The sequence below is a fragment of the Mustela putorius genome, unplaced genomic scaffold (assembly GCF_011764305.1).
Source record: "Mustela putorius furo isolate JIRA1106 unplaced genomic scaffold, ASM1176430v1.1 tig00000698_pilon_pilon_pilon, whole genome shotgun sequence".
Lineage (NCBI taxonomy): Eukaryota > Metazoa > Chordata > Mammalia > Carnivora > Mustelidae > Mustela > Mustela putorius.
In genome coordinates this window covers 3,481,297-3,504,774 of record NW_025421449.1, presented here as the reverse complement: position 1 = coordinate 3,504,774, position 23,478 = coordinate 3,481,297, and the positions used below count along the sequence as shown (strand labels likewise).

General features: G+C 38.3%; 1 protein-coding gene across 6 annotated transcripts in view; it reads left to right on the top strand.

Annotated features, from left to right (window-relative positions):
* ASCC1 (activating signal cointegrator 1 complex subunit 1) overlaps nucleotides 1-23,478 on the top strand; it is a 99,226-nt gene that overhangs the window by 2,631 nt on the left and 73,117 nt on the right. For all 6 annotated transcript variants that reach the window (XM_013044227.2, XM_004769486.3, XM_045083467.1 and 3 more), the window contains exons 3-5: nucleotides 799-898; nucleotides 5,704-5,801; nucleotides 13,023-13,201. In XM_013044227.2, the coding sequence (XP_012899681.1) occupies nucleotides 799-898; nucleotides 5,704-5,801; nucleotides 13,023-13,201 (377 nt within the window). The remainder of the gene's footprint in view (nucleotides 1-798; nucleotides 899-5,703; nucleotides 5,802-13,022; nucleotides 13,202-23,478) is intronic.

Genomic DNA, 23,478 nt, shown 5'->3' with positions numbered 1-23,478 from the left:
CCAGTGCCTCAAAATGTTAACTGTTAATACTGTTATGCTGTTATTTGTCTCTTCTTTGAACTCATACAGGCAGTTCCAAATATACAACTAACATAGCTTTATTATTACAGGGGGATAATTTTAAGAAGTGAGCTTGACAGTGGAGATGGATGATGATTATTTTCAAGCCAATTAACTCGGGCTTGGGTTTAATGCGTAAATAGGGCCTTTCAGGTTCTCTGCTTCCTTTTCCTTTTGGTTTATACGTTCTTCCTTCAGGCCCTAAACTTTGGGGGTTTGTCTTCCTTCTGGTTTTCCCCATGGTTTCCCTTTTGCCTTAGGAACTTGATCTTCTTCACTTGACCCTCCTGGCTCTTTGCCTGGTGAGATGGAGTAAGTTCTTCTGCTACCATTCCTGTCTCATTCACTGAAGTAATTTTGTGTCTTAATACTAAAAACTGCTTACTTGCACACTGTAAGAGGATACATTTGTTATATGTGAATTATATCTCTATAAAAAAATAGAAAAAGATCTTTATTAGTCTTAGCTTTTTGGGAGAAAACAGTTAAATAGTGGTATGTATATACTATTTTTCCAAAGTTCTAAGACTGGAAGATTTAAAATAGTCATTTGGCTTTTTTCTTTTTCTTCTGAGAGCAAGTGAGAGGACTGTCAGAGCAGTGTTGTGCAATATAAAATGTTGGGCTGTTCTTCGTGTGTGTGTATTTTTTTAAACCTTGAGCGTGGTTGGCTAGTGGGGAGAAGACTGTTGTCCACAGAGCAGCAATTGTGAGCGAGATGTTCTGGTTTCTCTGCAGGCTTCGTGGAGTGTGCAGAGGAGCCCTGTGATGCTTATGAGGTGGTGCAGACCCAGCAAGGTTTCCGGTGTACCGTGAAGGCCCCCAGCTTGCTCTACAAGTGAGTGAGTGTCTCTGCCCCCACCCCCCACCAGCTTCATGGGACACACTTCCAGGAAACTCAGCAGGAACTGACTCTTTTCCAGTGCTTAATTACTAATGATCAAACAATTTAGTGTTTTATGTCCTCGAATTTTTAAGGACTGATTATGGATCAATGTCACCATTCCAAATGTACCACCAGGTCCTGTTGATTTTGCCTCTTAAATATTTTTTGAACCTACCGCTCATTCATTCTTTACTCAAAGACCAGAACCCTACTTCATCTTTGTGGATTACTTCAAATAGCCACCTTACTAGGCTGTCCACATTGATTATTATTCTCCTCCCAAACAGTTCTTCACATTGAGGGTGCAGTGATCTTTCTAGAAGGCAAATGTGATCACTTCCTCTGCTTAAATCTGTCAGCATTCCTCCATTAAAGATGGAATTGTTCCATTGGAGTGATGGAATCTTGAATGTGACTTAGCCAGCCCTGCATTTTTCAGTCACAACTCATATCACTCTTTTTCTGGTTTTGCCCTTAAGCCTGGTTAGTTTTCAGTTTGTGAAATGTGCTTTGTTCCTTCCTGCCATAGAGCTTTGTCATATGCTGTTCCCTTTGCCTTATATTCTCTCTTCTTTACCTGGTTTTTATTCTTCTTCCTTAGGGAACCTTGCTCACCACCATTATCCCTACCAACCACACTGACTACTATATGTTTTCATAACACCCTCTACCTTTCCTTTGTACAATTTTTCAGCCATGTGGTTTACACTTATGTGCTTACTATTGGATGTCTTCTCCACAAGATGGGAGACTTCTAGAGGGCTGTAATGTGTCTGTTCCATTAACCTCTGTCAAAGACTGGTATGCTTTCTCCAAGGTTGTCGGTATGAATTTGCTCGGAAACTTTTTGATCTCTTTAGTCGGGGGTTGCTTGTGTGATTGCCCACATTCTGTCTCATGGTTTAGCTTATCCTCTGCCTTCAGCTCAGGTCTTGACCTCCAGGCCCTGGGGTCAAGCCCCAAGTCTTTCTCTCCTTCTCCCTGTGATCATGCTCTATCTCTGTATCTCTCTGTCTCAAATGAATACGTAAAATCTTTTTTTTAAAAAATATTTTATTCTTTTAAAACATATTTTGTTTATTTATTTATTTGACAGAGATCACAAGTAGGCAGAGAGGCAGGCAGAGAGAGGGGGAAGCAAGCTCCCTGGTGAGCAGAGAGCCTGACTCGGGGCTCAATTCCAGGACCCTGAGATCATGACCTGAGCCGAAGGCAGAGGCTTAACCTACTGAGCCACCCAGGCGCCCCAATAAATAGAATCTTTAAAAAAACAGATAAACATAGCTTATGTGGCTAACTGGCTTCTTTTGGGTTTACATCTCTGGAGACAGACTGGTCTAGGAAGCGTGTAAATTGTTTTTCTGTGTTGTATCAGGTGACTCAGGTCTGTTCAAGCTCTTCTGTTAAAGGAGATCTACAAATATGGAGTCATATACCTTTAAGCTCCACGAAGCAAATAATTTTATTTTCACCAATCTTGAAAATATTCTGCAACACCTATTGAGGATGAAATTCTTCTGTGGGAATGTGGCCAAATGGGAAACCAGATGCTAACTCTGATAGCTCATTTTCCTTTAAGGTTCCAGTGACATTTTCTTCTAAGAAACAAGATTTTAGAAAGTCACTGTTTAGTTTCTTGATGAAATCGGTGTAACCGTTTTCCTCACTGCGTATATTTGCCACCACTGAGGTGTGTAAAAATTCCTTAGATGTCTGATTCCAATTTGACGATCTTCTGAATTCTATATATTCTAAGTAGTCATTGTATTCTGGATGACTTGCTTGTTAGATTAGTATGATTCTGCTTAATTATAATTAATACACTGAATTTACTAGGACAGTTTCTTTCTTATTAATCATTTCTGTAAGTTCATTTGGATCTAGGAATAAATTACTTGACCAAACTAATTTATAATCAAATCCTAATTGTTCCTGGTGATTCACCGACCTGTACCCCTGGGGATAAAAATATATGTTTATAAAAAATAAAAATAAAAATAAAATAAAAAAAAAAATCCTAATTGTTGTAACTCTTATCCATGGACTAGATGTAACTCATTAGTTCTCGATGTCAGGTGCACATTAGAAGTACCTGGGTAACTTTTAAAATTCCCTATACTTACGTGCACCCTAGGCCAATTAAATCAGAATCTCTGGGAGCTGGACTCAGGCATTATCATCATCATTATTTTTTTAAAGATTTTATTTATTTATTTGACAGAGAGAGAGAGAGAGATCACAAGTAGGCAGAGAGGCAGGCAGAAGGAAGCAGGCTCCTTGCCGAGCAGAGAGCAAGATGCGGGGCTTGATCCCAGGACCCTGAGATCATGACCTGAGCCGGAGGCAGAGGCTTAACACACTGAGCCACCCAGGAGCCCAGGCATCATTATTTTTTGAATCACCCCAAGGTGATTCCAGTGTAGCTAAGATTGAGAACTACTTGATCAGGTAGGAATTTCTACTTAAATCTTTAATAAAAGAGTCACCTTTTCATGTGTATCTCCTATTACTGTAGTAAATATTTTTGACTGTGGCTATACTCTTAATTGGAAGGATGCCATTATGGGCTTAATGAGGATAGTATGGACTGTACTGAGCTACGTGCCAGTCACCGGGAAGCCCTTTTATACATGATCACGTTTAATCCTTACAACAACATTTGGTGTTATTCACTCCATTTTTGTAAGTGAAGAAATAAACTTAGAGTGGTTAGATGACTTGCCTAAGACTTGAGTCTAAACTTCTGTAACCTCAACCACTTCCTTTCTAAGATGCCTAGACTATTAATAACACCTTAAGCCAGCTACTTGTGTGTATGTGTGTGTTTATAAAGATCTTATTTTTAGGAGTACCTGGGTGGCTCAGTGGGTTTAAACCTCTGCCTCAGGCTCAGGTCATGATCTCAGGGTCCTGGGATCAAGCCCCACATCAGGCTCTCTGCTCAGCAGGGAGCCTGCTCCCCCCCTCCCCGACTCTCTGCCTTCCTCTCTGCCTACTTGTGATCTCTGTCTATCAAATAAATAAATAAAATCTTTAAAAAAAAATAAAGATCTTTATTTTTTTTTAAATTTTATTTATTCGACAGAGAGAAATCACAAGTAGGCAGAGGCAGGCAGAGAGAGAGAGAGGAGGAAGCAGGCTCCCTGCTGAGCAGAGAGACCGATGTGGGACTTGATCCCAGGACCCTGAGATCATGACCTGAGCCAAAGGCAGCAGCTTAACTCACTGAGCCACCCAGGCGCCCTAAAGATCTTATTTTTAAGCAATTTCCACACACCAGCTTGGGGCTTGAGTTCACAACCCCCAGATCAAGAGTCACAGGCTCTGTGGACTGAGGCAGCCGGGTGTCCCAAGCCTGCTGCTTTTTGTAAGGGGCTTCTCTACTAGCCACATGCTAACCAACAGTAGCCTAGGTGAAAGTACCCCTTATTGATAAGGCCTGGAAAGACAAGAGCCTGACAAAGTGGATGCCATAGAATCTCTAGTCCAAGTCCAACACAGAGAAAAATTAGACGGAAATTGTTGTGGTTTTTTTTAAAATTATTATTATTTTTTAAAATTGTGTTTCAATCCTCTTCTAAACATCCTATTTTTGTTTTTGTTTTTTCAAACTGGCTTACTACAGTAGATCTTAATGGAAAGAATTGGACTGGTTATTCCAGGTAAAACAAATGCACAGTTTTAGACCTAGTCACCCATGTAGTTGGGCACTGTAATTGAAATCAGAGAAGCCGAAATACGGTTGATAGTGGGAGAGTTTTATTCTCTTTATAGTTCTGTCTTTGAGTCTTTAGTGCTTTATGGACTCAAACTTTTCTCCTGGGATCCAGTAGTCTCATTTACTGTAGCACATCTTATTACTGTGGGTTCCAGAAGATAACCTTGGATTGTCAGAATTATTTATTCTAGGAGGGCCAGGCAATTAATGTAAATGAGTCACTAGATGGTTGAAGCGGAGTAGATGAAAGGCAGTAGGGAGTGATGGGGATTGCGATGAGCTCATATTCAATTTTTAGGGACAAGAGCTTACTCCAGCCAATTATTGCCATGAGTTGTCAGATCTTCTGATTTTTCTAAAGAACCTGGAAATCTACATTTTGGGGTGAAATTTCCCAATGTTTTGGTGAAATCTCCTGAACAAAATGTGTACGTGCTGAATGCAGCTTTAGGGTTACCTGTTTACTGTTGTTGCTTTCAAAGCTATTCTGAATAGTCTGTCCTAAATGGTGGACCTTTCTCTTTGCTAAGCTTTTTACCCTTAGTTTATTAATCAGGGATAATTCTTTTAGGATGAACTCCTACTATAGTTAATTTGCTCCCCAAAGGACAATGTTTTCCCCAAACTGTAGACCCACTGGTTGCTGGAAGTGCCTTTTGAGACGATGCCAGCTTTCTTTTCAATGAATGACAGACCCAGATTTTGAATCTAATATTGAAGACCAAGCAGGTGTTGGGCATGGCCTGGTTATTTCTGTTTATTCATTAAATTGACTGTAGGGCATCATTTTGCCAGTGAGTGCAATGCAGCACATTCTATAAAGCTATATGACTTGTAATTTCCTCTATAAATATTGAGCCTTTACTGAAGCACTTTTCTTTAAGGGAGTGGCCACATATGATTTAAACATGAAATTTAAATAATTTCATTTATCCATTTTAATCATTTCATTTTAACCATGAAATGATTTAAACATGGAATTCTTTATTCTCATACATTTGACTTAATATTCTTCCGTTAATTTTTCTTTATATTATAGGCATATAGTCGGAAAAAGAGGTGATACTAGGAAGAAACTGGAAGTGGAAACCAAAACTTCTATTAGCATTCCTAAGCCTGGACAAGATGGAGAAATTGGTGAGACTCGGTATATATGATATTTAGTTATATTTGCAATCACTTTTGCATGAGTATGGAATAGTGTGACCCAATGGAGGTATTTAGTGGTTGTATTCTTTCTTTCTTTCTTTCAGGCATTCCTGGGTAGGATTGAATAGTGACTATATTCTTTTTGGGGTTCTGTAGCAATTGGCCTTTTTATATCAGCATCAATCTCCTAAATGAAAAAAGATGTAGTTATACAACCTTATTTTGAAATTGAGTATCTGGGCCTTCACTGTGTACTTTACTGTGTACTGATGTTATAAAGTTTCCAGATTTTGTTGTGTATTTGGAGAATAATTTTATGCTTTACTAGCTTGAAATGGAGTTTGTGAATTGTTTCAAGTTAGAATTAGAGAAAACCAGTAAGGTCAACAAATTTGCGATAAAATACAGCCCTTTCCAGAAGGGTTCTCTTGTTTTTACCTGCTTTGTAGACTGGGAAGGATATTATTAAAGTAACGATTAAAATAACAACCTGATGAATGCTGTGAATTGTGTTAGCCTGGTGATTCACAGACCTGTCCCCCTGGGGCAAATAATACGTTATATGTTAAAATTAAAAAAAAAAATACTTAAAACAAACATATCAACCTGAATCAAGTAATTGCTCAAGTGAGGAAAAATAGTTCAATATAAATCAAGTTAGAAAGTGTGTGTACCAAGCACCACTGTGGACCAAGGGCACAGGCTTGTGTTGTAAAAGGGCTGTGAGTGAAGGGCAATGTAGGGACAAAATTTGAGGAAACTCATTCTAAAATGATAGGACTTTTTCAAAGTCAAGTAAGTACAACAGCCTCCAATAATACATTTATTATAAATACCCATAGGTTTTATTAAGTTTTAGGGTAAGAAAAATTACGTGTTCTCATTTTGTGCTGTTTAAGAATCATAACAGATACGATGCAGTTGAGTGTAGACCAGTGCTGTCCAAAAGGACTTTCTGTGATGACGGGAATGTTCTCTACCTCCACTGTCTAGTACGGACGTCACTAGCACGTGTGATTATGAGTACTGGAAATATGGCTAGTGTGACTGGGGAATTGAACTTTTAATTCCATTTCTTTCTAATTCATGTAACTTTTCATTTAACTGGTTGCATGTGGACTCTTGTGTTGGCCAGCAAATGCTAGAGTTTTCCCCAGCCCTTTAGTAATATTAGCAGACACTAACGTAAGAACTTCAATGACATTTTTGAAGGACTTTCATTAAAATATTTAGCTCTTTAGACTTACAGATAGAAAAACTCAGGTCTTTCCTTAAGTTTTAAAGTTCAAGCTACCATGGTGCCTGGGTGGCTCAGATGGTTAAATGTCTGCCTTTGGCTCAGGTCATATCTCAGGGTCCTGGGATCATGCTCCATATTAGGCTCCCTGATCAGCAGAGAGTCTGCTTCTCCCACTCCTTCTCCCTCTGCCTCTCCCTGCTGCTTGTATGTTTTTCTCTCAAATGAATAAATAAAATCTTAAAAAAGCTACAAGTATTGAAGTAATTATAATTGCAGTAAAGCTTATTTCATCATTAGTTTTTTTTTCTTTTTTTCTTTTTTTAAAGATTTTATTTATTTATTTGACAGACAGAGATCACAAGAAGGCAGAGAAGCAGGCAGAGAGAGGAGGAAGCAGGCTACCTGCTGAGCAGAGAGCCCGATGCGGGGCTCGATCCCAGGACCCTGGGATCATGACCTGAGCCGAAGGCAGAGGCTTTAACCCACTGAGCCACTCAGGCGCCCCTAGTTTTTTTTTCTGATTGTAAATTGATACATGCTTTCAAAAAAACCCCAAAGTTTTTACAGAAATTATATGTAAGATATAAAGGGGAGTCTTGTAATACAAACCTCAGACATAATCACTATTAATAGTTAAATAGAGTCTTCCTTTTTTGTATCCATAGAATAACTATAATAATTTTTATTGCAGTAAAAATTGTAACATGCTATAAATGTGGAGATTTTAGCCATTTTAAGATGCCAGAGTCATTCCAAAACCTTTCCAAAAAAAGGTAGGCAGGCTGTAAAGATTCCATTTTGACTTAGAAAGTACCATATTTCAGTGTGAAACCCAGGGTGTCTAATCATTACAAGTAAGAATTTAGTAGAACTAATTTAATTGAAAAACAAGAGGATAAATGGGCCTAATGGTCTTTTAGGGAGGTAATATATAGAAAAATCAAATTTGTTGTTTAGAGTGAATTGAGTTGTAATGTGGGACTAAGACAGGTTGTGGCATTTGTTGCCATTTATTCATTTTCTTTTGCCTCTCCCAAATTAAAGCTAATAAGGGTGGAAATGATGTAGTAGGTTTTAATTTGTCCTCTCAACAAGGATCTGCTTATCTAGTCTGTTTTGAAGTCTAACAAAATAATACTGTTATTGTAGTTAGAGAATTGGTTTTTAGAAGTTTAATGTTAATGCCTTTAATTCTCTTTTTCCTGTCTATCTCTTGTTATAGTCCCTAGACCCTTGCCTCACAAATTCTGGTCTTCTCAGACATTAGTGTTTGTAGAATATTTCTTTTTCCTTTTTTAAAATTTTTTTATTTTTTAAGATTTTATTTATTTATTTGACAGACCAAGATCACAAGTAGGCAGAGAAGCAGGCAGAGAGAGAGAGGGGATAGCAGCTCCCTGCTGAGCAGAGAGCCCGATGTGGGGCTTGATCCCAGGACCGTGGGATCACAACCCAAGCTGAATGCAGAGACTTTAACCCACTGAGCCACCCAGGCGCCCCTTGTAGAATATTTCTAACCTCATTTTATTTGCTCTTTAGTCATTAACTGATCAACTTTGAATCTTTTCTGGAAATCAGTCTGAGCACCTTTCAGTGAGTGCCCTTTTCAGTTTACTGTGTTACAGAGACGAAACCAACCTCTTAATGAAAAAGAATTGATTTAGCATTTTGTACCAGACTTTTACAGAAATAAAACATAAACATAAGTTTTAAGCTTCCTTCTCTTCTGCTCCTTTTCGTTTTAGTTTCTGAGCAAATTTTTCATCTTTGGCAGAGATAATTTTTTTTTAAAGATTTTATTCATTTATTTGACAGACAGAGATCACAAGTAGGCAGAGAGAGAGGAGGAAGCAGGCTCCCCGCTGAGCAGAGAGCCCGATGCGGAGCTCGATTCCAGGACCCTGGAATCATGACCCAAGCTGAAGGCAGAGGCTTCAACCCACTGAGCCACCCAGGCGCCCCAGCAGAGATAATTTTTACTTTCCTTTAATTTTGTCCCAGATTGCTTTCGAACCCTCCTTTATCAGTATTTCTTTAGCACAGTATTTGAGTACCTGTTATGGATATTTCCCTTCACTGAGCATTGAGTCTTGGATTCTCCAAGTATTCTGTCAGATAATATAAATGATGCCATTAGAAAACACCATATGTCGGGGCGCCTGGGTGGCTCAGTGGGTTAAGCCGCTGCCTTCGGCTCAGGTCATGATCTCAGGGTCCTGGGATCGAGCCCCGCATCGGGCTCTCTGCTCAGCAGGGAGCCTGCTTCCTCCTCTCTCTCTGCCTGCCTCTCTGCCTACTTGTGATCTCTCTGTGTCAAATAAATAAATAAAATCTTTAAAAAAAAAAAAAAAGAAAACACCATATGTCACAGACCTGTACTTCTGGGGCCAATAATACATTATATGTTAATAAAAAATTAAAAATTATAAAAATGTAATAATAATGAAAAAAAACCCCATATGTCTACTTACATTTTTTGGCTATTACTCCTATAGATTTTTGACTTAGGCAAATGGTTCTCAGGCTTTTGTTCATTCATTTATGAATTCGTTCATTCAGAATCTACTTTTCCTAGGAATGTCTATCTTGTTTCCTTGTAGCAAAATAGGTATGATATTTTCATTCTTTTTAAAAAATTTTTTAATTTTTTTATAAACATATAATGTATTATTAGCCCCAAGGGTACAGGTTTGTGAATTGCCATGTTTAAACACTTCATAGCACTCACCATAGCACATACCCTCCCCAATGTCCATGATATTTTCATTCTTATTGAGCAATAGAAAGGTTGTTCTTATAGAAAATTTCACATCTTTTAATGGAGAGTATTAGGATAAGTAAATGGAATTATTTCTTTAACTTCTGTAGTTGCATGGAAGGACAAACTTTGTGGTCTTTAAAGCACAGAACCCATTTTGCTACTATTAGAGTTAACATTTCAATATTTTATATCGTATTTATAAGTCTGTCTTTAACAGTTTTAATAAATAATGTATTGAAATGCCAGTTTTGTTCATTGCTCATATCTTTTGCACCTTTCCTTAGTTGTTCTTTTGAACCAAGCCCTATTCTACAGCCAGAGATTTAATCTCTGCTTACACTGAGATTGTATAGTCCCCAAATGCTTTTATTTCTTTGCAGACAGTGGGCTATGCTTTGTGCTGCCTCCCCTTTTCATTTATACACAAAAACATAGCCCAGATTAGAGAAGGCCAAAATAATACCAAAACAGGGACATTTGGTATCCATCCATATAATGTATAGATAAGGATTTTATTTTAATTTTCTGTTTTCATATATATATGAGAGGATTATATATATTATAATAGATCTCCTTGGTTTCTCACTGTAGTGAGTCTCTAATAATTGCTGCCATAGTATTTTTTTAAACTGAGGTAGAATTGACATGACAAAGTTCCATTTTCTGCTCTTAACTTGTTTATTGTTACTTGAATTTCTTCTTTTTTTTCTTTTTTAAAGATTTGATTTATTTATCTGACAGAGAGAGACACAGCGAGAGAGGGAACACAAGCAGGGGGAGAGGGAGAAGCAGGCTTCCCACCAAGCAGGGAGCACGATGTGGGGCTTGATCCCAGGACCGGGATCCTGACCTGAGCTGAAGGTACATGCTTAACGACTGAGCCACCCAGGCGCCCCTGATGTACTGTTCATACTCTTTTGATGTGTGGTCAGAATATACACAACATAAAGTTTATTCTTTTGACAATTTTTACTCTATGCGAACTCTATATCTAACAGTGGGGCTCAAACTCATGACCTCCAGGTCAAGAGTCACATGCTGTACGAACTGAGCCAGCCTGGGATCTCCCATTTGGACCATTTTAAAATGTTGAATTGATGGGGCGCCTGAGTGGCTCAGTGACTTAAGCCTCTGCCTTCAGCTCAGGTCATGATCTGAGATCATGGGTCCTAGGATCGAGCCCCGCATTGGGCTTTCTGCTCGGCAGGGAGCCTGCTTCTGCCTCTCTCTCTTTCTGCCTGCCTCTCTGCCTACTTGTGATCTCTCTCTGTGTCAAATAAATAACAAATAAATATTTTTTTAAAATGTTGAATTGAGTGGCATTTGGTACATTTACAGTGGTGTGTAACCATCACCACTATCTGGTTTCAGAACATTTTTATCCTCCAAAAAGGGAGGATACCTCATACCCATTGAACTGTCACTCCCCACTCCCTACCTCCAGTCCTTGGCTACCACTAATCTTCTTTCTGTCCCTCTCCATTTGCCTGTTGTGACTACTTTCTGTAAATGGAAACGTATATTGGTATTTTGTATCTAGTGTCTTCCACTTAGTGTAATGTGTTCAAGTTTCATTAATATTTTTGCACGTGTCTGTACTTCATTCTCTTTTTCTGGGAGGTGCTAAGTAGTATTCCATTGTATGGAGATAGGACGTTATGTTTATCCATTTATCAACGGGACACCTGCATTGTTTCTACCTTTTGGTATTTTGACAAGAGCTGCTCTGAACATCGTGTGCAAGTTTTTTGAACACGTGGCATTTTATTTTATTTTATTTTATTTTTTATCTTTTGAATAGTTTTTCAGGATTTTTTTTTTTTGTATTTCATGTTTATTTGTTTTTTTTTTTAAAGATTTTATTTACTTATTTGACAGACAGAGATCACAAGTAGGCAGAGAGACAGGCAGAGAGAGAGGAAGGGAAGCAGGCTCCCTGCTGAGCAGAGACCCTGATGCAGAGAGCCTGATGTAGGGTCCTCAATCCCAGGAGCCTGGAATCATGACCTGAGCTGAAGGCAGAGGCTTTAACCCACTCTGCCACCCAGGTGCCCCTCATGTTGTTTTTAAAAATCTATTCTTTTTTTTTTTTCTTTAAGTAAACTCTGCTCCTAATGTGGGGTTCAGACTCATGACCCTGAGATCAAGAGTCACATGGTCTACTAACTGAGCCACCAGGCAGCCCTGAATCCTGCTTTTACTTCTTTTGGATTTCTATCTAGGAGTGGAATTCCTGGTCATAAGGTAGTTCTCTTTTTAACTTTTTAAGGAACTGCCATACTTTTCCATAGCTGCTGCACCATTTTATATTCCCACCCACAAGGTATGAGGGTTTGCTAGGAAGCTACATAGCGTTTTTAACTCATTTTTTTATTTAAAGGTTTTTATTTATTTATTCAACAGAGAGAGACAAAGTGAGAGAGGGAACATAAGCAGGGGGAGTGAGAGAGGGAGAAGCAGGCTTCCCGCCGAGCAGGGAACCCGATGTGGGGCTTGATCCCAGGACCCTGGGATCATTACCTGAGCCAAAGGCAGACGCTTAATGCCTGAGCCACCTAGGCACCCCTTAACTCATTTTTCTACTTCATGAGGTGTTCTTAAGGGTATTCTGGTTTTCTTGCTTGTTTTGTTTTTTAGAGGTTGGGGGGAGGAGCGGAGGGAGAGGGAGAGAGAGAATCTTAAGCAGGTTCCACCTCCAGCAAGAACCCATTGACATGTGGGGCTCAATCTCACAATCCTGAGATCATGATGTGAACTGAAATCAAGAGTTGGACAATTTTTTTTAAGATTTTATTTATTTGACAGAGAGACACAGCAAGAGAGGGAACACAAGTAGGGGGAGTGGGAAAGGGAGAAGCAGACCTCCTGCTGAGCAGGGAGCCCAATGCAGGGCACGATCCCAGGACTCTGGGATCGTGACCTGAGCCAAAGGCTTAACAGACTGAGCCACCCAGGCACCCTAAGAGTTGGACAATTGAGTAGGCCACCCAGACACCCTAAGGATATTTTGTTTTTAAACTTTATTCTGCTTAGATTGAATTCTTTAGTAATTTTCTTACCCTTGGTACTGTTCCGTGTTCAGAAATTATGTACACATTCAGGACTGTTTGAGCTTTGCAGAGATGACAGAATTAAGGTCACTCACCTTACAGGCATTGGATTGTCATGTTAAACATCCCTACCTTTTTTTTCTTTTTTTTGCTTGCAGTAATCACTGGACAGCATCGAGGTGGTGTAATTTCAGCTCGAACTCGGATTGATGTTCTTTTGCTCACTTTTAGAAGAAAGCAACCCTTTACTCACTTCCTTGCCTTTTTCCTCAATGAAGTTGAGGTTCAGGAGCGATTCCTAAAGTTCCAGGAGGAAGTACTGGAGAAGTGCTCCATGGTAAGCAGCAAACAAAACAAGAAGTTAAAACGTAAAGAAAAAGTACAAAAACTGGTGGTTCATAATTCAAACAGTAGAAATATACACATTTCTTCTCCCACTGAAAAGGGTAACCATTTCTGTAGCTTTCTTCTGATTCTGAACTGAAAAAAAAAGTATTGACATATTGGCACTTAAGCCTCTATGTATTATGGAGATGTTCTTTAAAAATGTCAAGACATACAAGTAGTATCTCAATATACATATTATTCTGCACCTTGCAAGTGGCAGTGTTCATGGGATGCCTTTATCTGTAGATCTTCTGCCTTGGGCGGTAATGGCTTATTTGGGGTTAGGAAGTAGAAGAAATTTGCGCATAGAACTGTCATTTGTTTGTGACCAGGATAACAGCAGATAATCTAGATTAGAAAACAAGGTGTTTTGTTTTGTTAAAGATTTATTTATTTGGGGGAGAGTACACAAGCAGGGGGAGAGGGAGAGGGAGAATCAGATTCTCTGATGAGTGGGGAGCCCGATGTGGTGCTTGATCCCAGGAGGGTGAGATCATATCCTGAGCTGAAGTCAGATGCTTAACAGGCTGAGCAACCCAGGCGCCCCCTAGAAAACAAGTTTGAAAACTCCTCTTGGGGATAATTTTGGGAGATTTAAAGAGACATTGATTTAAAAAAATTTATGAACATATTTTTTGTTGTTTTTCTTCTTTTAATAAATGTTTTTCATAGAAAGTTTATAAAATAAAGAAAAGATGAGTAAAAAGTCACCCCTAATCTCACCACTAGGAAATAATATTGTGGCACATGCATAGATGTTTAAAAAAATAGAGTTTGGCATATATATGCTTTTATATCCGGCTTTCTTTGAAATTTTGCATTATACCATGATCATTGTTTTGTCATTGAACAAAAATCTTTCCTTTTGCTTTGGAGACAAGAAGGGAGTTACAGCAGTGATGACTAAAATAAAATAATCTTATTTCGGTAACAGTTCAGATAACTTGATTTTTAATGGCTGCTTAGTATTCTAGTATATGGATGTATAATGGTGTGGTTTGAAGTGGTAGGGTTTGGAGTCAACAGCCAAGAAAGTATTCTTGAGACATTGTGGGTGCAAAAAGGTGACATTGTGGGTGCAAAAAGGTGGTTTTATGAAAGCACGGGGACAGGACCCCTAGGCAGAAAGAGCTGCAGTGGGGTCATGAGGAAAGGCTGATTATATATTTTCAAGTTGGGAGGGGGTTAGGGATAGCATAAGTTTCTAAGGAATTTTGGGAGCAAGGTTTCTAGGACCTCAAGGGGTAGCTGTTAGAAAAAGGTCATTTATTACTGTCTAGTAAAAACCCTACTCATGAGACCCTTTAGAAGTATATCAGTGGGCTATAAGCTTGTGGGATGATTACTAACATATATCTTGGGGGATAGAGATAAAGGAAGTTTCTAAAGCAATTTTTTTTTTTAAGATTTTATTTATTTGTCAGAGAGACAGAGAGTACAGGCAGGCAGAGGCAGAGGGAGAAGCAAGCTCCCCACGGAGCAAGGAGCCTGATGTGGGACTTGATCCCAGGACACTGGGATCGTGACCTGAGCCGAAGGCAGCCGCTTAACCGACTGAGCCACCCAGGTGTCCCTCTAAAGGAATTTTTATGTGTTAAAGTAGATTTATAAGATCCTGGGGGGTTGGGATAATGTTAAGCTAAGATTGCCTTTTGCCCTTAACAAAGTATCAAATCTAGGCAGCCAAGTTCCTAAGGGAATGTCACTCTGCCTGTTTGAAGGATTTTTCAATGGGCTGTAAGTAGTAAGGAAATTTAATTTTTCTTTTGCCTTTGCTTCCCATATTATATGATAATAATTTATTTTATCTTTTTAAAGTATTTGTTTTTCATTATTATAAGTAATGATGTTATGACTCTTCTGCGAATATTTTTCTGCACTAGTCTGGTTAGTTTCTTAGTAAATTCTTGAAATGGAAAAAGAGTATGTGTGTGTGAATTGAGGGTTTTGATATATATTCCAAATTACCTTCAGGAAATGTTACAATACTTAACATATCAGACTATAGTTTTTTGGGGGGTTCTTTTTCCCACCCTTGCCAGTATTGGTGTTATTATTCTTTTAAGGTTTTTTATTTTCATTTTGTTTTGTTTTTATAATGCAGTTGCCAAAAAATATTAGCTCGTTGCTTGATTGTCCATTTATTTGATTATTGGTGAGATAAGACTTTTTCATATGTTCAGTTCTTGTTTCGTCATGTCTTGGCCCATTTTTCTGCGAAAGTGTATTTTTTTTATTTATTTGTAAGAGCTTCATGTATATTAAGAGGATCAGTATTTCTTCATAATTTATATTTAACTTTTTAGATTATTTGAAATGTATTTTGATATATAACAAGAGGTAAGGTTGTAACTTTTTTTTAGCCCCTATTTAGTTAACCAGTTATCTGCCGAAGAATTAAAGAGTCTTTTATTTTACCTTAAAAATTATCGCGCAGTAAAATGGACTTTTTGGGAATGAGTTTAGTTTTTTTTTAATGTTTTATTTTTAAGTGATCTTAAAAATAAAGTGTGGGGCTTGAACTCATAACCCTGAGATCAAGAGTTGCATGCTGTACCAACTAAGCCAGCCTGGTGTGCCATGGGATGTGTATAGATTTTTGTAAGCAACTACTACAGTAGGATAGAGAATAGTTTGACCACCCCACAAGATTGCCTCTTGCTGTCCCTCTGTGGCAATCTACCCCACCCCAGACTGTGGCAATCACTGATCTCTTCTTGGAGACTGCAGTTTTGTCTTTCTGAGAATGTCCTATGAATGGAATCGTGTAGTAGGTAACCTTTTGAAACTGGCTTCTTTCATTCAGCATCATGCCTTTGAGATTCAGCCAAGTTGTTGTGTCTATCAGTAGTGTATTCCTTTTTGTTGCTGAGTAGTAGCACTGTTTTGACACACATCAGTTCGTTTGGGCATCCACCCAATGGAGGACATTTGGGTTGTTTCCAGTTTGGGCCAGTTATGAATAGAATTGGTGTAAACATTTATGTATATATTTTTATGTGAACATAGTTTTCCTCTTTTTTTTTTTTTTAAGATTTTATTTATTCATTTGACAGAGAGAAACACAGCAAGAGAGGGAACACAGCAGGGGGAGTGGCAGAGGGAGAAACAGGCTTCCTGCTGAGCAGGGAGCCCAATGTGGGACTTGATCCCAGGACCCTGGAATCAGGACCCGAGCATAAGGCAGCCACTTAGACTGAGCCACCCAGGTGCCCCATAATTTCCCCTTCTTTAAAGTAAATACTCAGGGGGCACCTGGGTGGCTCAGTCCGTTAAGCGGCTACCTTCAGCTCAGGTCATGATCCCAGGGTCCTGGGAATGGGCCCTGCACTGGGCTTCTTGCTCTGTGGGGAGCCTGCTTCTCCCTCCTCCTCTGCCTGCAGCTCTTCATTTTTACATGCATATGGAAGTCCATCCATGCTGTGTTTTTTCAATCATGTAATAAAGAGAGGGATAAAAACATACGGAATGAAATAGAATAGTGGTTAATATCTTTGGTTCTCAAAAACAGATGAACCTGGGTATGATTGTGGGTTCCTCAGTCTGTGTAGATTTGGGCAAGTGAACCTCTCCAGATTTTATTTATTTATTTATTTTTAGTATGCTCCACTCCCAGCGTGGAGCCCAACACGAGGCTTGAACTCAGAATCCTGAGATCAAGACCTGAGCAGAGATCAAGAGTCAGATACTTAACCAGCGGACCCACCCAAGTACCCCTCAGGCTGGGTCTTAATATAGTGAAATATAGATACACATATATAGAAGTATTAGAATCCAAGTCCTCTTGTGGGGCCCAGAATGAGAATTGATAAAAATGATTATTTAAGTAGGAGACTACAGCATGGCATAAGGTATAAAGAAGTTGAATCATTGTGTTGTACACCTGAGACTGATCTAATGTTGTGTGTCAGCTCTACTCAAATTAAAAAAATATTTTTTTTTTTCAAAGGAGGTTACAAAGGTGAGTAGATTCAGACTGGAAAGTATGGTAGACAGCATAGAATTATATAACCCATTTTTAAGTGACTAACTTGCATTTCTGTGCTTGAACTAAGGTACATCTGTAAGTCAAATGCCATATATATATATATAGATAGATAGATAGTAAGCCATCAGAGTATTTTTTTTTTTCTCTTAGCACTTCATAGCAAGATGATTTCATTCTCAGTGAAGGGTGGGGTAGGAGTAGATCAGGAGCACTGACGTTTCAATATGGGCTGGTAAATTTGGGGCTGGGGTGCTGGTAAGTTTTGAAATTATTTTACCTTGTAAATACCAACTTATTGAAGCTCTGTAGTTATATATTTTTAGAAATGTTACATATATTTGGCATGTGACAAGCAGCTCGTAATAAGTTAGCTTTTTTTCTGTGTGTATGTATGTGTGTGTACACTTTCTCACCTTTCTTTTGCTCCTGACTTGGGTTGACAGGGAACAAATATTGGAGAAAGATTACTTTAACTCAGCTGGAATGAGATTGGCTCATTCACTATGAATGTCATGCTGACCTTTATCAGTCCAGAGTACTTTCTTCCTATTTTTAGAGACTTCATAGTGACATTGCTTCCTTCCTGCTTTTAAATCACATTCTCATAACAGCAGGGGAATAAGCATAGCATAAAAGAGTAATTAAGTATTAAGAGACCATTATCTGCCTATTCTCTGGAAGAAATTTTGAGTGAATTTCATTTTTATGTTAGAACAACAGGTAGAGGTGGCTATAAAAGCCTTTAGGCACTTTCCACTAGTACTCTGCATTTATTACCCCTACGTAGGTGAGTTCCCTTCTAGTACCTTTTTTTTTTTTTTTAAGACTGTATTTTTAGGTAATCTCTGCAACCAATATGGGGCTCAAATTTACAACCTCATGGTCAGGAGTTGCATGTTTTACCAGCTGAGCCAGCCAGGTGCCGCACCCCTAACCCACTTCTAGTAGCTTTGAAGGGCATATACCTGTTCATTGAGATAAGAGTTGTTTCATGATAGACTGTGGCATTCAGTCTTGTTTTGATTTCTCTGATCCTCATTTGATATTAAGAATGGGCTCAACATTCTCCTGTTTATAGGAAAAGGATGACACCGGTTGCTATAAATTTGGCTTACAGATTTTTAGAGTTTACATATGTATTTGTTATATACATTTATTAAAATAAAGTTTGTCATACATGGTGTTTTGTAACAACTTTTTGATTTAACATGTTGCACATAAATACATATAATAACTATTTTAAAGATTTTATTTATTTATTTATTTATTTATTTATTTATTTGAAAGTGAGCAAGTGCATTTATTTATTTATTTATTTATTTATTTATTTGAAAGTGAGCAAGTGCAAGCTGGGGGAGGAGAAGCAGGAAGGAGCAGAGAGGAGGGAGAGGGAGGGAGAAAGAATCTAAAGCAGATTCTGCACTGAGTGCAGATCCCAACTCAGGGCTCTATCCCACAACCCTTAGATCGCAACCCCAGCTGAAACCAAGAATTGATCCGACAACCGACTGAGCCACCCAGGTGCCCTAATTACTATTTTAAATTGCTGTAAAGTATTCTATGAATGTACCCTAACATTTTAAAAAATTATTTATTAATTTTTAGGGAGAGATATACACGGATGAGTGGGAGGGACAGAGGAAGAGGGTGAGAAAATTTCAGGCAGATCCACACTGAGCGTGAGTCCGACATAGAGCTCAGTCTCATAACCCTGAGATCACCACCTGAGCCAAATCCAAGAGTTGGGTGCTCAACCAACTGCACCAGGTGTCTCAGTACCCTAACTTATTTAATTAGTCCTCTATTAATGGACCATTAAAGGAAATTACTTCTATTAATAATGCTGTAATAAGGGGCACTTGGGTGGCTCAGTGGGTTAAGCCTCTGCCTTTGGCTCAGATCATGGTCTCAGGGTCCTGAGATCGAACCCCTCATTGGGCTCTCTGCTCAGCAGGGAGCCTGCTTCCCCCTCTCTCTCTGCCTGCCTTTCTGCCTATTTTTTATTTCTCTCTCTGTCAAATAAATAAATAAAATCTTAAAAAAAAATAATGCTGTAATGAAAATTTTTGTATGTGCATCTTTATGTCCTTGGATTATCATTTCTTTGGTATACATTTTGGGGTAAATTCTTAGAAGTAGACTATGAGGATTAAAGGAATATAAACTTTAAATTTTTTATTCTATTTTAAAAATCAACTTTTTTTGAGTTATAACTTACATATAATATAATGCCCCAGTTATGATGAGTTTTGACAAACATATATAGTAGCATTGTAACAGCCATTAAAAACAAGATGTGGAACATTTCTGTCACCCAAAAATGTTCCCTGTACTTCTCTGCAGTCCCATAATAGTTTTGAGAGTCATTCACGTTGGCATGTTTACAGTAGTTCATTTCTTTTTATTCTGGAGTAGTAGTCCTCTGCATGTGTATACAAAAATTGCTTCATCTATTCAAGTGGTGATCATTTGGGTGGTTTCTAGTCTTTGGCTGTAATAAGCAAAGCTATTATGATCATTTGTGTAGAAGCCTTTGTGTTAAGTATTTTTATTCCTCTTGGGAAAATACTTAGGGGTATAATTCAAAGTATGAGAAATTGTGCCTCTTCCACCACAAATAATGTGTGGGCCTTCAGGTTGCTACCCAGTCTTGTCAGCATTTGGTGGTGTCTGTCTTTAGATTTTGGCCATTCTGGTGGGCATGTTTTGGACCTGTGGGTTTTTTTTTTTTTTTTTTTTTGTTTTTTGTTTTAATCAAGTATAGTTAACATACAGTGTTACATTAATTTCAGATGTACAGTACAGTAATTCAACAATTCTTTATGTTGCTTAGTGCTCATCACAGTAAGTGTACTCTTAATCCCCTTCATCCATTTTATCCATCCTCCCACCTACCTCCCCTCTGATAACCATTAATTTGTTCTCTATTGGTAAGAGTCTGTTTTTTGATTTGTCTCTTTTTTTCCTTTGTTTTGTTCCTTAAATTCCACATATGAGTGAAATCATATGGTATTTGTATTTCTCTGACTGGCTTATTTGAGTTAGCATTGTATTCTGTAGATCCACCGATGTTATTGCAAATGCCATAATTTCATTTTTTAGGGCTGAGTAATATTCCATTGTAGATACATACCACATCTTCTTCATCCATTTATCTACTGATGGACAGTGGGGCTACTTTCATATTCAGCTTTCGTAAATAATACTGCGGTAAACATAGGGGTTACATGTATCTTTTCAAATTAGTGTTTTTGTATTCTTTAGGTAAATTGGAATTACTAGATCATATGGTAGTTCTGTTTTATTATTTGATGAACCTTCATTCTGTTTTCCACAGTGGCTTAACCAGTTTGCATTCCCAACTGCCATGCAGGAGGGCTCATTTTTCTCCACATCCTTGCTAACACTTGTTTCTTTTGTTTCTGATTTTAGCCAGTCTGACCGGTGTGACGGGGTTTTGGTCATTCTGGTGTTGATTTGCATTTCCTTGATGATGAGTGATGAGCATCTTTTCATGTATCTGTTGGCTAATTGTATATCTACTTTGGAGAAATGTCTGTTCATGTTTTCTGCCCATTCTTAATGGAATTATTTGGTTTTTGGTGTTGAGTTGTATAAATTCTTTATACAATTTTTATTTTTATTTTTTATTTTTAAAGATTTTATTTATTTATTTGACAGACAGAGATCGTAAGTAGGCAGAGAGGCAGGCAGAGAGAGAGGAGGAAGCAGGCTCCCCGCTGAGCAGAGAGCCCGATGCGGGGCTCGATCCCAGGACCCTGGGATCATGACCCGAGCCGAAGGCAGCGGCTTAACCACTGAGCCACCCAGGCGCCCCTTTATACAATTTTTTAAAAAAAGATTTATTTGTGGGGTAGGGAGGAGGAGAAGAGGGAGGGGAAAACAGAGAATCTCAAGCAGACTCCCCACTGACTGTGGAGCCTGACATGGGGCTTCATCCCATGACCCCGAGATCATGACCTGAGCAGAAATCAGGAGTTGGAGCACTTAACAGATGGAGCCATCCAGGTGCACCTCTTTATATAATTTTGGATACTAACACTTTATCAGAGACGTCTTTTGCAAATACCTTCTCTCATTCTATAGGTTGTCTTGCTGTGATTTTAATATACATTTTCCTGATGCTTGATGTTGCTGAATATATTTTTATGTTTATTAGCCATTTTTATATCTGCCTTTGTGACCTGCCTTTTTTTTTGTTGGTGGTGGTGCTTTAGCTTTTCTCTCTTTTTATTTTATTGTGGTAAAGTGTACATAACATAAAATTTACCATTTTAACTCTTTTTGAGTGTATGCTTTGGTCTATTTTCAAGTGTTTTTTGTTTTCTTACTATTGAATTATAAGAGTGCTTATATAGGGTAAGTGCTTGTCCTTTATCAGATACATGTTTTACGTCTATTTTTTTCTTGATCTGTGGTTTATATTTTCATTTTATTGGTGTTTTTTGAGGAGCAGAAATTTTTAATTTGATGGAGTCCAATTTCTTTTATGGTCTATACTTTTTATGTTGCCTCTGAAAAATCTCTGCCTTTTCGGGGACACCTGTGTGGCTCAGTTGGTTAAAAGTCTGCCTTCCCAGGATCCTGGTGTCAAATTCTGCATCAGGCTTCTTGCTCAGCAGGGAGCCTGCTTTTCCCTCTGTGCCTGCTTGTGCTCTCTCTCTTTCTCCCTCTGACAAATAAATAAATAAAATCTTAAAAAAAAAAAAAAAATCCCTGCCAGGGCACCTAGTAACTCAGTCGGTTAAACCTCAGCCTTCGGCTTAGGTCATGATCCTGGGGTCCTGCATTCGAGCCCCATGTCAGGCTCTCTGCTCAGTGGGGAGCCTGCTTCTCCCTCTCTTTCCCACCTGTGTGTTCTGTCACTGTCTCTCTCATTCTCAAATAAATAAAATCTTAAAAACAACAACAACAAAATCCTTGTCTTTGCTATGATGTCAGAGTTTTCTTCTTTAAGCAACAAAGTGTAAAACTATGTTTTATGTTCTGGCTTTTATGTTTAGGTCAATAGTTCATTTTAAGTTAAATTGTGTGTAGTGAGAAGTAAAGGTTGAGGTTCATTTTTCCCATGTAGATGTCTAGTTCAAGTACCATTTGTTGAAAAGACTTGTCCTTTTCCTTTGGGGTGGCCTTGATACCTTTGTTGAAAATCAAATGATCTTCTGTCTTTGAGTCTGTTGCTGGCTTCTATTCTGTGTATTTATCTACACGTGTATGTTTCCACCAATACTATACAGTCGTCATTACTATAGCTTTATAACAAGTCTTCTAATTAGATCATGTACCTTGTCCAATTTTGTTCTTTTTCAAGATTGTTTTCTCTAGTTATAATCTTTGGATTTCCATATAAGTTTTTTATCCATTTATTTATTTTTAATTTTTTTTAGTTATTTGCACCCCCAACATGGGGCTCAAACTCAAAAGCCTGAGATTAAGAGTCTCATGCTCTACCAACTGACTCAGCCAGGCACCCTCAATTTCCATATAAATTTTATTTTATTTATCTTTTAAAAGATTTATTTATTAGAGAGCATGTTTGCACATGTAGGGGGAGGGGCAGAGGGAGAAGGAGAGAGATTCTTTTTTTTTTTTTAAAGATTTTTATCTATTTATTTGACAGGTAGAGATCACAAGTAGGCAGAGAGAAGGGGAAGCAGTCACCCTGCTGAGCAGAGAGCCCGATTTGGGGCTCGATCCCAGGACCCAGGATCCCAGGGATCATGACCTGAGCCAAAGGCAGAGGCTTTAATCCACTGAGCCACCCAGGCACCCCTAGGAGAGAGATTCTTAAGCAGACTCCACACTGAGCCCAGAGGCTAACACTGGGCTGGATCTCAAGACCCTGAGATCATGACCTGAGCTGAAACAAAGAATTAGATTCTGAACTGACTGTGCTACTCAGGTGCCCCTCCATATAAATTTTAGAATTATCTGTTAATGCTACAAAATGCCTGTTGGAATTGTGTTGAATATATAGATCAATTTGGGGACAATTAATATTTTAACAGTATTGAGTCTTCTAGTCCATAAGCATGGTATATATTTATTGTTTAGGTCATTGTTAATTTCACTTAGTAATATTTTATGGTTTTCTTTGGATAGTTTCACATATATCTTGTTAAATTTTATTTCTAATTTTTGTTTTTTGATGCTATTATAAATAAGAAACTGCTTCTTAATTTCATTTTCTTTTTTTTTTTTAAGATTTTATTTTATTT